At 38.8% G+C, this 12,955-nt stretch overlaps 4 protein-coding genes and 1 non-coding gene across 5 annotated transcripts in view; all 5 read left to right on the top strand.

The window, feature by feature from the left end:
• Positions 1–34: 34 nt before the first annotated feature.
• Positions 35–1,104, top strand: CBG04539 (the record flags this gene model as incomplete). Its single annotated transcript, XM_045238097.1, has 4 exons — positions 35–90; positions 156–358; positions 631–938; positions 982–1,104. 4 exons carry the CDS (start codon positions 35–37, stop codon positions 1,102–1,104), a joined length of 690 nt encoding a protein of 229 aa, XP_045092704.1.
• A 181-nt stretch (positions 1,105–1,285) lies between these two features.
• CBG04538 lies at positions 1,286–2,279 on the top strand (the record flags this gene model as incomplete). Its single annotated transcript, XM_002637709.1, has 4 exons — positions 1,286–1,330; positions 1,376–1,471; positions 1,518–1,860; positions 2,092–2,279. The coding sequence occupies 4 exons, from the start codon at positions 1,286–1,288 to the stop codon at positions 2,277–2,279; spliced, it is 672 nt and encodes a 223-aa protein (XP_002637755.1).
• Positions 2,280–2,598: 319 nt separating this feature from the next.
• On the top strand, positions 2,599–6,532 carry Cbr-gcy-14 (the record flags this gene model as incomplete). The annotated part of the gene is made up of 13 exons (XM_045238096.1): positions 2,599–2,792; positions 2,842–3,084; positions 3,133–3,359; positions 3,404–3,529; positions 3,574–3,695; positions 3,746–3,868; positions 3,915–4,184; positions 4,226–4,425; positions 4,474–5,535; positions 5,583–5,995; positions 6,043–6,141; positions 6,191–6,369; positions 6,413–6,532. The coding sequence occupies 13 exons, from the start codon at positions 2,599–2,601 to the stop codon at positions 6,530–6,532; spliced, it is 3,378 nt and encodes a 1,125-aa protein (XP_045092703.1).
• A 3,597-nt stretch (positions 6,533–10,129) lies between these two features.
• Cbr-npr-13 overlaps positions 10,130–12,955 on the top strand; it is a gene marked incomplete at both ends in the record, with an annotated part of 5,202 nt that continues 2,376 nt past the window's right edge. The window contains 7 exons of the mRNA XM_002637707.2: positions 10,130–10,216; positions 11,123–11,260; positions 11,304–11,412; positions 11,611–11,708; positions 11,756–11,863; positions 11,910–12,038; positions 12,091–12,144. Coding sequence (XP_002637753.2) covers positions 10,130–10,216; positions 11,123–11,260; positions 11,304–11,412; positions 11,611–11,708; positions 11,756–11,863; positions 11,910–12,038; positions 12,091–12,144 — 723 coding nt within the window. The remainder of the gene's footprint in view (positions 10,217–11,122; positions 11,261–11,303; positions 11,413–11,610; positions 11,709–11,755; positions 11,864–11,909; positions 12,039–12,090; positions 12,145–12,955) is intronic.
• CBG29063 lies at positions 12,213–12,284 on the top strand. The gene has a single exon. It is a non-coding gene (tRNA).

Here is a 12,955-nt window from a genome sequence, read left to right as displayed (position 1 = left end):
TCTTGCTGTTATCAACCGTGGCAATCTTATCGGCATGGGCTGGTCAAATGCAAGTATGACGGACAAGACTTGGACAACAATCAGATTATCGTATGATTATGGTTGGAAAAAACCCCCTGAAACTTTATTTTCCAGGTTGTCCAAAACGCATTCAGAATCAAGTGCTTGACTGAGGACAATGGATCGTGGAAGACTGAAATTATTGGTTGCGTCACACCAGATGGTACCGAAATTGATGCAGGACAAAAGAAAGAGCATGGAGATAAAATTCATGAATGTGTCAAGTCCGAAAGTGGTCAAGTCTCGTTGAAGGAATCCAAAGGACGTATGGCTGCATGTCCAGGAGGACAGCAGAATGGCTAGTTTGGGGTTGAATGGGAATTTGAAAATATTTATATATCAAAGTCTTTATCGCCCAGATCCTTCTGGATAGTTAGAGTTGCACTGATTCCTGCTTACTGCTTCCTATGATTCCGTTTTTCCAATTTTTGAAATCTCCACCGATTACGCACTCTTGTTGGAATCAGTTGTCCGTTGTGAATGTGAACGACTTGACATAATTCTCTTGAATTTCTTAGAGCCAATCAAAAAATCTAGTTCTATCGGACTGCTAAAAATTGAAAATTCTAGGTGAGGAATGGCAAGAGAAGTCGTTCAAATTCCGTTGTGGAGATGGAGGAGTCGTCAAGTTCATCGCTTGCGTTGGACAAGACGGAAGTGTCATCAATGCTGGAGAGACTGGAAAGATCGGAGGATTCGATGTAAAGTGTGAGCAACACGCCAATGGAACTATCACCATGCAAGCTGCCAATGATCCGAAATCTTATGAATGCAAGGCTAAAGACGGATCCATGAAGAAGAATGGACAGGAATACGTCGAAGGAAATTTTGTGAGAAAGTGTGGAGATTATGGACAGGGCAAAATCATCGGATGCTTTGTGAGTTTGAATATTCAGATTAAAATACAGTCTACCTCTATAGGCTGACAACGTCGGAAGCACCATCGGAGTCAACCAGAACGTGACGTTTGGAGATGTGATCTACAGTTGCGCTAAGGACGGAGCCAACTACAGCTTCAAAACCTACAGCCTCAAGGCAAACTAGTTTTTCATTGTTCTCTGAATGTTCTTTTTAAGTTTGCAATATGAAAATTGAATAAAGTTTTTGTTTGCACTACTCAGTTGGAATGAATTGAATGGGTTGTGTCTGGAAAATAATGGTTCTGCATGAAGAAACTCGAAAACCATAAATAAGTTGCAAATTTCAGCCACCAGCCGTATATGCCATGTGTGCTCACGAGGGGAAACAATACACAAATGAGACTACCTTTGTAAGTTATGAACAACCAACACATGGATTTTCATCTTTTCTTTAGATCTCCCAAGGATCATTCCGAATGAAATGCGTCACTTTCAAAAACTTGACCTCCACTCTTGAAGTTGTTTCTTGCATCACTCCAGCCGGTGTGGAGGTAGGTTTGACCCCGATTCACTTAATTGCATAATTGCTTTGAACAGATTCCGATTGGTGCGAAAATGGAAGAGGGAGATAAGGTATTCGAGTGCACGTCTGGCAATGTAACATTGAAATCGACACCTGGACAAACTGGAAAATGTAGAGGAACTTATAAAGTTGGAGAAGAATGGGTCGAGGATTCATTCAAACTAGCATGTGAGCCATATGGAAAAGTTAGTCTGAAAAGTTGTTTCACGAAGGAAGGAACTGAAATTCCATTGGGAGAAGCTAGAAGAGTTCCAGCTGGATATGCAATGGAATGTGTCATGGTTAATGGAAATGTTGCTCTTCAAACTGCAAAAAAATTTGATTGTGAAACCAACACTGGAGAGATTAAGAAAATTGGTTAGTGCAAATATTGTGACCTACCATCAACCGCCAACGTTGAGTCAGTTCATCTCGTTTTCTGGGAAAGATATTGAAAAGTAGTCAACTAATAAAATGCTCAACATAATATCAGTAACATTTTATCAGCTGACGATCTTTTGATCTTTTAACTGAACCGAGATATATCGGCTCAAAGCTGGCGGTTACGGTGGCCCTCTACCATGTTCATATCCGTTTCCTATTTTCCAGGAGAAACATGGAATGAGGGAAACTTCATTCGTCGGTGTGCCAACTATGGAGTCTCTGAAATCGTTGGGTGCTACGTCGAAAACATCGGATCCGTGGGACTCAATCAGAACTTGACTTCTAATGGTCTTCTCTACATGTGCATCCACCAAAACGATCAGTTCAAATTTAGAACATTGAGAGCTCAATGATATTTCTTTTGTTGCGAATTTCTGTTTTATTTAATAATGCTTGTCAAATATAATGACTTTTCTAATAAACGACGCTTCGAATCGAACCAGGAAACCCAATGATTGTTTTCATGACCATCAAATATTCTGATGATGAATCTCCATTGTTTTTATGACTAAATATTTTGTATTTGTTCCAAAGATGTCTGATAAAGCTTGATATTTGCCGCCTAATCCCTTCTCAAGGGGACCAAAGAAGAACTCAATCATTATTAAAATATTGAGAGGTTTCATCCATTCACCACCCTCAAGTTTTAGTTGTCATTCATTTTCTTTTACAATGATTCTATTACTTTTTCTTTTACCATCGATTGTTTTTGGACAGTTCACAAAATCCATAAAAGTTGGGTTGCTCTTCTCAAAGGATGCTCCTTCAGTAATGAGATCAATAGGATATCGAACTTCAGCTTCGGCGGTTCTAGTAGCTAGAGATCGGATTAGAGCCGAACATTTGTTGGACCAGTATGATTTCAAGTAAATATCTTCAAGCTTATTTCTAAAAGCTATCGAGTATTTCTTTTAGCTTCACTGTAAAGTTTGATGAATGCTCGGAGAGTCTGTCTGCTGGCAAAACTGTAGAACTAATCAATCAAGATGACGTTGATGTGATAATTGGACCAACTTGTAATCGTGCTGGAGTCTCCACGGCTTCTCTTGCTGCCTATTATAATGTTCCAGTCTTTGAATGGGGACTGACTACGACAGCGGACATTGGAAACTTCAGTCGATACCCAACCACAGTGACAGTATCCTTGGATACTCACAGGTGAATCATTAAGGCTCCTTTGAAGATTTTCAATGTTTTTCTGTTTAGTATGGCAGTTGCTGTTCGAGATGTTCTACAGAGATTTGATTGGGAAGAGTTTGTTTTCATTTACTCGAACGACGGAGATGAAGAAAAATGTGCTTCAATGAAAGATGACATGGAGAAGATGTCCGTGGAGAATGTGGATGTCACTTTGGCATATATGTATCAGATTCAAACAGTTACAATGGAATCTTTGAAAAAGGCATTGAAGGAAGTTTCCAAGAGAGGAAGAAGTGGATGCTACTCCAGATAAAAAAAATTATAATTCCAATTTCAGTTGTTGTGACTTGTTTCGCTGGAAGCAAAGGATTCAAGAAAGCGTTTGTCGCTGCTACAGTACTGGCTGGAATGTCCACTGATGAGTACATCTACATATTTGCAGAACCACAGTCCAGAGGATTTTGTGAGTTTGAAAACAATGTCTCTGTAGAATAAATTTTCTTAAAGACGTCGATGAATCGAATGGAGGTGTTCATTACTCTTGGGACGATAGTGATGGAAATTTTGTGACTGGACTCACGAACGAACAAATTCGAGAAGCATATGGAAAGGTTTTGTACATTTGTGATGTAAGTGAATCGGTTGAAAACTGAACTTATGTAGTTATTTTAAAATTTAGAATATGGGAGAGCCACCAATCATCACAGCGCAGTATGCCAATTTCACAACCCAAGTTATCAACAGAATGTCGGAGCAGCCATTCAATTGTGTACAAGATTGTGCTAACGCTACGTATAAAGTTGTGAGTCTTTTTTTTAAGTCAAAGAATCTCTGAAAATCAACTTCAGACTGCTACGTACGCTGGTCAACTATTCGATGCTTTTTACGCCTACGCAGTTGCTTTGAACAAGTCTCTGGCAATGGATCCAACAACGACAAACTTGAAGAATGGATCACTGATTCTGAGTAACATTGCAATGACGTTCCAAGGAGTAGGTGGAAGTTCTGTGTCGCTTGATGAAACTGGCAGTCGGATTGCTCAAGTTTTCATGTTCGCGATGAATTCCTCTCTGTTACCTTATATTGCTGCCGGACTTTTGGTAAATGGTTCTAGAGTGGTATGCATTAATTCATGTTTCCTTTTAAAAATAATTTTTAGAATTACACTCCTTACTACAGTAGCGAATCTGTGCTCTGGAAGGGCGGAGTCAAACCGTTATCCCGACCGATATGTGGATTCACTGGAACCGAATGTCCACCAGATTTTGTGAAAGACTATCTTATTTATACAATCATTGCAGCCTTGATTGTTATTGCTGCTTTATTGGCTGGATGTACGGGGCTTCTTTATACGATTCAGTGAGTTTTGGATGGTATGACATTTAATCTAGGAAGGTTTTCTTCCAGCATGAAAAAGAGAGAAACGGAACGTCAGGATCTTCTCTGGCAAGTTCCGTTCATTGAACTTCAACAAATTCAATCGAAATCGAAAGCTGAAGCGAGCATGCATTCATTTGCAAGTGGACCATCTACATCTACAAAGATCACAATTGAAAGTCGTTCCGAAACTACAAATTTCATTTTCTACTACCACAAACAGGAAATCGTTGCTGCTATGAAACACGATTTGATTCTTCTTTTTGACACAAATGAGAAATCTGAATTCCGACAAATGAGAAACTTTGACAATGACAACCTCAACAAGTTCATTGGACTTTGTCTGGATGGACCACAACTGTTATCACTCTGGAGGTTCTGCTCAAGAGGATCACTTTCTGATGTTATTAGTAAAAGTTCGATGCAAATGGACAGCTTTTTCATGTTCTCTTTGATTCGAGATATTTCTAATGGATTATCTTTTATTCACAACTCATTCCTGAAGTATCATGGTCACTTGACATCACGATGTTGTCTGATTGATGATCGATGGCAAGTCAAGATATCTGGATATGGATTGAAATCAGTTAGGACTTTTGAGAATCCGAAGAAGGAAGATTTGTTGTGGACAGCGCCAGAACATTTGAGAAATGAAAGCGGAGAAAAGACTTCCGAAGGAGATATTTATAGTTTCGGAATCATCTGCTCCGAAATTCTCACGAGATCTTCTGCCTTCGACTTGGAAAACCGAAAAGAAAAACCGGATGTAATCATTTATCAAGTCAAAAAAGGAGGGCACAATCCGATGAGACCGTCTCTGGAAACAAGTGAAACTGTTGAAGTGAATCCTGCATTGCTCCATTTGATCCGTGATTGTTGGACAGAAAGACCATCAGAAAGACCGTCAATTGAACAAGTACGAAGTCATTTAAATGGAATGAGAGATGGAAGAAAATCAAATTTGATGGATCACGTATTCAACATGCTGGAAACTTATGCATCAACTCTTGAGGAGGAAGTTTCAGACAGAACAAAAGAGTTGGTAGAGGAGAAAAAGAAATCAGACGTTCTGTTGTACAGGATGCTTCCAAAGTAAGTTCAATCATTAAGTGAAGTGCACCTAATATTTTGAATTTCAGAATGGTAGCCGACAAGCTGAAAGTTGGTCAAGCTGTGGAACCAGAAACATTTGAGCAAGTTACGATATTCTTTTCGGATGTAGTCCAGTTTACTACGCTAGCTGGAAAGTGTACCCCACTTCAAGTTGTAACCTTGCTTAACGATTTGTATACAATTTTTGATGGAATTATTGAACAAAATGATGTTTATAAAGTGAGAGAACTCATTACCCCAAAATTCTTCAAATTTCTATATCAGGTTGAAACAATTGGTGATGGATACCTTTGCGTGTCCGGACTACCTCATCGGAATGGAAACGAACATATCCGGCATATTGCAAGAATGGCTCTAGGATTCCTATCAAGTCTACAATATTTTCGAGTACAACACTTGCCTGCTGAAAGAATCAATTTAAGAATTGGAATCAATTGTGGTAGGAAGTCTTGAGAAGTTCTTGAATTCAAAATAAGAATATTCTAGGATCCGTCGTGGCTGGTGTTGTAGGTCTCACAATGCCGAGATACTGTCTTTTTGGAGATGCAGTGAACACTGCCAGTCGAATGGAAAGCAATGGAAAACGTAAGATTTTACATTTTCCAGTTCGTGATAAAAAGACTGCAAATTCCAGCTGGACAAATTCATGTAACTGCTGAAGCGAACCGAATGTTGACTCAAGTCGTCGGAGGATTCAAAACAGAATCCCGAGGAGAAGTGATAATAAAAGGAAAAGGAGTGATGGAAACGTTCTGGTTGCTCGGCGAAGATTCCGGAATAAGTGTTTCAACACAGAGGAAAAAGACGCCGCCGGTGAGTTTACTTGTAGAGTTTGAAAATAAGAAAAATATTTTAGGAGCCACCACGACGACAATCTGTTCGGAGCATCTCACCGATAGTTGAGAAAAACGCGGAAGAAGATTCAGCCAAGGGATTGTACTCGGAGTACAAGGATATTAATAATGTGAATGGTTAATGGGATAATGAATTATACTTGGTTTGGTCGCTTGTAATAAATATTTATCATGAAGTGAATTTCGAATGAGCAAGATCAGGTGGTGTTTTATCAAAGAGTCAACTTCTGGGCGGTCTTGTCCCAGAAACTGGGGAAGTTCTGGCCAGAGGATTGTCGACATGCCTATTATCATTAACTGGGCTGTTGGCTTGTAACTTCTGGACAGAAATTTAGAGAGATCCGGTTTTTGGTTGGATATGTATTGGCCAGGTTCTGGCCGGAAGTTGCCCAAAAACGGTTGTATAGCGGACCATGGTCAGATTATTGGCGGAAGTTGAAAATTGAAATACCACTAGGTCGGATCCTTGCCATAAGTTCGTCAGAGCTTGGCCCGCTTTAGTAGCGGTCTCATCCGGAGTCTGACCAACCTTCGCCCAGACGTTGCCGGCGACGCTTGAGAATTCAAAAGCCGCAATGTTTCCCAAGTTATGCCCCAAAGTATGAAGTCAAAACCCTGCCGGATATTGTTAAGACTCTGTCAGACGCCAACCATTTTAACTGGTTCATATTTTAAAATTTTTGCAACCGAGATCGCGCTGGCAACCTACAGACTCTGATAGATTTTCTCATTCCATTTGGTTGAAGTCATTTTATTTCAGAGGCTCTCTAACGTTTGATTTCTAGCAGGACTTCTTCACTTTACTGTGATTAGTTCAATAAAATGGAAAAAGAAATTCGAAAAAGAAAACCCACCTAATTTCGAAAGTGAAAGCTACCGTAAGACCCCTTCAAAAAGAGTCCATGATCGTAAAAGACTCATTCGGCACGACTACTAAACTAAACTAAACAGAGAAATTTAGTTGACTCTGCCAATACCATAAAACTCCTCCTCTTCTCGTACCCACCCACATTTTATGACTGCTCGGCACATCTAAAACACACCCATCCAAAGCCAATTTTCATCGACCAAAAGTTTTTTGTTTTGTTTCCACCAGTGGTCTCTATTTTTTTTCCAACTCAATCCATCCCACTCATCTTCATCATCCCATCACCAACTTTGTGTATGTGTATGTATGAATGTGTGTGCTCAGGGGCCATCATCATCATCACCATCATCTTCATCGCTTCATGAAACGTAATTTGGGGAGGAGCAGAAAAAAGGAAAGCAGAAGGAGAGAGTGGAGGAGCATCTACTATTTTGGCCCTGTCTCTTCTTCTTCTTCGTCTTCTTCTTCTCCACTACGAGGTTCATCATCATCATCATCATCATCTGCTGTCCCTGTGCTTCTGCTTCTTCTTCTCCTTCTCCAAATAACCCATTTTCCACCTATCCGAGCATTCTTCTTCTGCTCCTTCTTTTTCTTCTTATTCGCCTATCTCCATTTCTTCTCCATACAAACTTACTCCGTCTATTCCATTTCCATTTCGTTCTTTTTCTTTTCTCAAGGAGGCGACAACGGCATACTCGATCACATTCATCACCTTCTTCTTCTTTTCCAATTCTTTGTTATCCGGAATATTTCAAAAAGTCAAAAAACTCCTAAGGATGATCTGTGATAAATCTGTGATAATACTCTAGACTGTTCGACCAACTTTGATCTAGACCTGATTTTTGAAAAAGTTGTAGTTTTATCCTACTCCTTCAAATATCCGTCATTTTCAAGATCCTCTAATCAACCTGCACAAAAATTTTTAACTCCAGACAGCTTCCACTCTCACTAATCAAATCTGCATTTTTGCAAAACCATTGCATGGATAGAATTTAAATTTTTCTCGGAATCCAAAAAATTTGGATTGATACTCTGATCTTTTCTAAATCTTCTCCTATTTTTGAAAAACACTTTTTCCTGTTTCCAGAAAATTTATTAAAAGTTTTATTTTTATTTAGACCCCCATTTATTTGTTAGTTCTAGATCATTCAGAAAAATCTCGGAGTAAACATCTCCGAAAAAAGCCGCAGCGATAGTTTATGACCATCTATTTCTATGGCATCAAAATGTGAATATTTCCATTCGGATGATGCTCATTTTGTTCTTTTTTATGCGGAGTGTTTTGAATATTTTGTTGCATTGTGAAAACATTTTTTAATGTGTTCGTGACGATTTTTATTGAGTCGTGCCATGTTTTTTTGGTGCCATAAACTGTCGAAATTGCAAATTCCGTTTTCGAAAAATTCACAGATAGGCGGTTCAATCTTTTTCATAAATTCCTTCCAAGAATCGAAAATCAGTTTAATGGGAACGTACCGCCCAATTCATAGTATTGCGTATCACGGCGGGCGGTCGATTTCAAACGCTCAAAGACAATTGAATTGGAAATTGCCACAAAAAAGGGACCTCTCTCTCCACTTCTTGAGTCACTTTGTGTATGTAAATTGAGAGGACTTTGAATTGAATTTCGAGCAACGGAAGAAATAGGGAAAGAAATAGATCACAGACTTTTTCTCGTGTTCCCTCTGGAGTTTTTATTTTGGAAGCGGATATTGATAGGAGGAACGGTAGTCAGATTTTCTGGAAATCTCAACAAGCTGGACTTAGCGGATGCTTATCTGTCAGAAAAGCATGTTTTTGGGGTTTGTTTGTGGATGGTGAATCCAAAATCTTTAAGGATTACTTTATTGAAAATCGAAAAGAAATCAGCAATCAGAAAAAGCCAAAACTCATATCAGTCGATTATCTGTGTTTTCTCTTTTTTCATCAATATCGCGAAACAGTATTTTCAAAAGTAGGTAACTCCAATGAATATTTGCAATACGAAACCTGCAGAAACCTAATTCTACCACGATCGTACCCTTTCATGTGAGGCTTAACTTTCTCTGTGGTTGAAAAAACATCAAACAGGGTGGCGCATAATAACCTGGACTCAAGTTTGTACTAGCATAAAATTTGAATAAAGCGTTGTACTGGGCTCAAAGTCAGAGCATAAAAATTTAAATTATTCATCAGTTAACTGGCCAAGTTTCAAATCATTTGATCAACTTTGAGCTGAGTTATCGCTTGTTAAAGTTGCTTCATCCCATGAAAATCATAAGGAAACACTGCGGCTTTCATTTTTGGACAATCATAACAACACCTAGGCTTGGGGAATAGCTTTGAAAATTCGAGTAGCTTTGAATCAAACGTAAAATTATACTTCTAACAATTCTCATGCTTCCAAGATACTTTTGTCTGAAGATATGCCCGTTTTATCAGTCCGGAGAAATAAGCGCCATCCTGTAATCACAAAAACCTTCTCGAACTTTCTACCTTTATTAATTAAGTTACTGCTGTGTAACACTACCCACTCATTTTTCAAGAATCTTTGTTTCAAATCTCTTTTCTAGGATTCCCCCAATTGATTCCTAACTAATTAAACTCTGGCCTGTCCTCACACCCCGGTATCTGTATCTATCTTGATTGTCCGTAAAGAAAACAAAACAAATGTTCGAATCTCACGCACCACAGATTCCTTCTCCTTCTCCTTGTTCCCTCTTCTACTTCTTCTTCCTCCCCATCATCATCTTCGACTCCTCCCTCACTCCTTTCGAGAAGAGATTCAAGAGAGGATTCAGACATCACGGCACCCACTTTCTTTTCTCATTTTTCTAGGATCAAAAAGAATTTCGAAGAGATAGAGAGTATGGATGTGATTGAGGAACACACGTGTATCGATGTCAATGCCATCCTTAAGCAGTTTCATGATTGGACGGTACTTCTCGAAGTTCGGGTACGTTTTTTTTTCATCTCGTCAACTTTATAGATTTTCCAACTTTATAGATTCCTTCTTTGTAAATTAACTCAGACTTTTAAGTTATTAAATGTCAAACTACCGTAATTACCGTAATAGGCGCCCACATTTTCCAAGCTCTTTTGCAAAGTTTTCCAAGCTGTGTCATTTTGATTTTCAACCTCTTTTTTCGAGGAACTCTGAAATTTAAATGAAAAAAAAACGAATGCATATTTTTAAGCTTGTTGATCAAAAACTTCAATTGAATTGACAAACTTTCCATAAAAGGAGAAACAAAAATAGTTTTTGGTTGCTCTTTTCACAAGGTTTCAAAAAAAAAAGAAGTTGATTCATGAACTGATAAAATTGTTAGTTAGGAAACTGAAATTCTGATTTCTTGTCATTTATACTATTTAGATGAAAATCTTCAAATGTTTTTTTTTAATTTTTGGACTTGAAAATGCGGTACTTTTATTAAAAAGTACCGTATTTTCTACAATAGAAGTCCATCCAAGCCGTCAAATTTGAAATTAATTATCTTGGTTCTCTTGAAAGATATCAAAAGGCTGTCAACTGACAAATTATTTGTCATAATATCACTAGCATTTTATTAGTTAACAGTTTTAATATCTTCCCAGGAATCAAGATAATTGAGCTCAAAGGTGACGGTTTAGGCGAGCTTCTATTAGAGGTAATACGTTATTTGATTTTGGCTTCATTCAAGTTCGAATAGTTTTCAATATTTATGTTTTTCTCTATGAGGCATTTTACCAGAAAAACGGCTCAAATGATAGAAACTCGAACTTATGCAAAAAAAATTGCTTCTTATTTCAAATTTGACTCCAAAAATTGGTCCAGGCAATAAATAGAAATTGAGATCTATTTGGTTTTAATCTTAAATTTCAGCTCGCTTACTCTTCTCTATACACCTTCATCTTTGTTACCGGAGTAATTGGAAATGGTCTTCTGATATCATCGATTCTGCTCAGAAAAAAGTTATCAGTTGCCAACATATTTCTTATCAATTTGGCAGTATCTGATTTGGTAAACTTTTTCTATATTTCATATCTTTTATCTGAATTTTCAGCTCCTATGCATCACCGCCGTACCGATCACTCCAGTGTTGGCGTTTATGAAACGATGGATGTTCGGAATATTCATGTGCAAATTGGTTCCCGCTTGTCAAGCATTTTCGGGTAAGAGAAATTTCGAATAGAGGGACAGAGGGAAGTTGTATTGGGGGATCTAGTCAATTGGAACAATTCAATTGTCTCATTTCATATCGGAAGGATCCATTCTTTTTGGACGAGTCCGAAAAAACACTTTTCGCAAGAAAAGGGAGAACTTTTTGAAGAAACTAGACACTGACACTTAATTTCCGTTTTATCTTCCAGTGCTCATTTCATCCTGGTCTTTGTGCTACATTGCAATTGACCGATATAGAAGTATAGTGACGCCATTGAGGGAACCATGGTCCGATAGGCATGCGAGGGTGAGTTGACAATCATGACAGTGATAATGATTTATCGTAATCTTCAGTGGCTTCTGATATTCACTTGGGTCGTAGCATTCCTGGCCAGTTATCCACTTTACTACTCACAAAATTTGAAAACTATGGTTATCGAAAATGTTACTCTTTGTGGAGATGTAAGCTTTTGTTCAAGATCCTATTCAAAAATCCCTATTCTCTCAGTTCTGTGGTGAATTCAACTGGCAATCCGACGAGCTATCGAAACTAATCTATACAACAAGTTTACTCATTATTCAGCTGATAATTCCAGCCATTATCATGTCATTTTGCTATTGGAAAATCTTACAAAAGGTGATTTTCCGCAAACTAGAAACTTCGTATATATATTTCGAAATCGTTTTAGGTGCGTACGGACTGGCTGGTCGACGAAGGATCCATGCTTACTGCGGCGCAACAGGTGAGACGCAGGCGCTGGTGGACATCGGCCGGGCCGTTTTATGGCCGTTTTTCAAACTGTCCACATGTGGGGGTATAGCTCAGTGGCAGAGCATTCGACTGCAGATCGAGAGGTCCCCGGTTCAACTCCGGGTGCCCCCTAGTTCTTTTTGACATTTTTTTCAACAGTTGTTTTGAATTTTTAAAACACTTTTCTAAACACTTTTGTCCGCTGGGCTGTCGGCTTGTAACTTATGTTGAGAAGTTCAAAGCAGTTTTGTATTCGGTCGGATCTGGTCGTTCTGGTCGAAATTTGCCCGAAAACGACTGCAAGGTTGGTCGGCTCCGCGACGTTTTGAAAGACGACGTTTCGAAAGTGTGACGTTTCGCAAGTGTGACGTTTCGCAAGTGTGATGTTTCGCAAGTGTGACGTTTCGCAAGTGTGACGTTTCGTAAGTGTGACGTTTCGAAAGTAACAGCTTTGCACTTTTATGCATGAAAGAAAAAGCAAAAACTTGTTGAGTATTTAAATGGTTTTTCGAACAGAGCTTTGTATATTTGAAGCTTTCAAAGCATTAATTGCCGTACTTGCGAAACGTCACACTTGCGAAACATCACACTTGCGAAACGTCACACTTTCGAAACGTCGTCTTTCGAAACGTCGCGGAACCGGTTGGTCATGGTCAGAGTTTGGTCGACAGTTAAAAGTTGACCAACATCCGAGGCAGATAATTCGGAGGGTACAACAATTCGGGGGTACAAAGGGGTACAAAGCAATTTAGGGGTACAAAATCATCAATTCGGGGGTACAAAATACCGGGAAAAAGGCTCAC

This window comes from Caenorhabditis briggsae (assembly GCF_000004555.2).
Source record: "Caenorhabditis briggsae complete genome, chrV, whole genome shotgun sequence".
Classification (NCBI taxonomy): domain Eukaryota; kingdom Metazoa; phylum Nematoda; class Chromadorea; order Rhabditida; family Rhabditidae; genus Caenorhabditis; species Caenorhabditis briggsae.
Note: the sequence above shows the minus strand (reverse complement) of the source record. Positions and strands in the feature narration are given on the sequence as shown.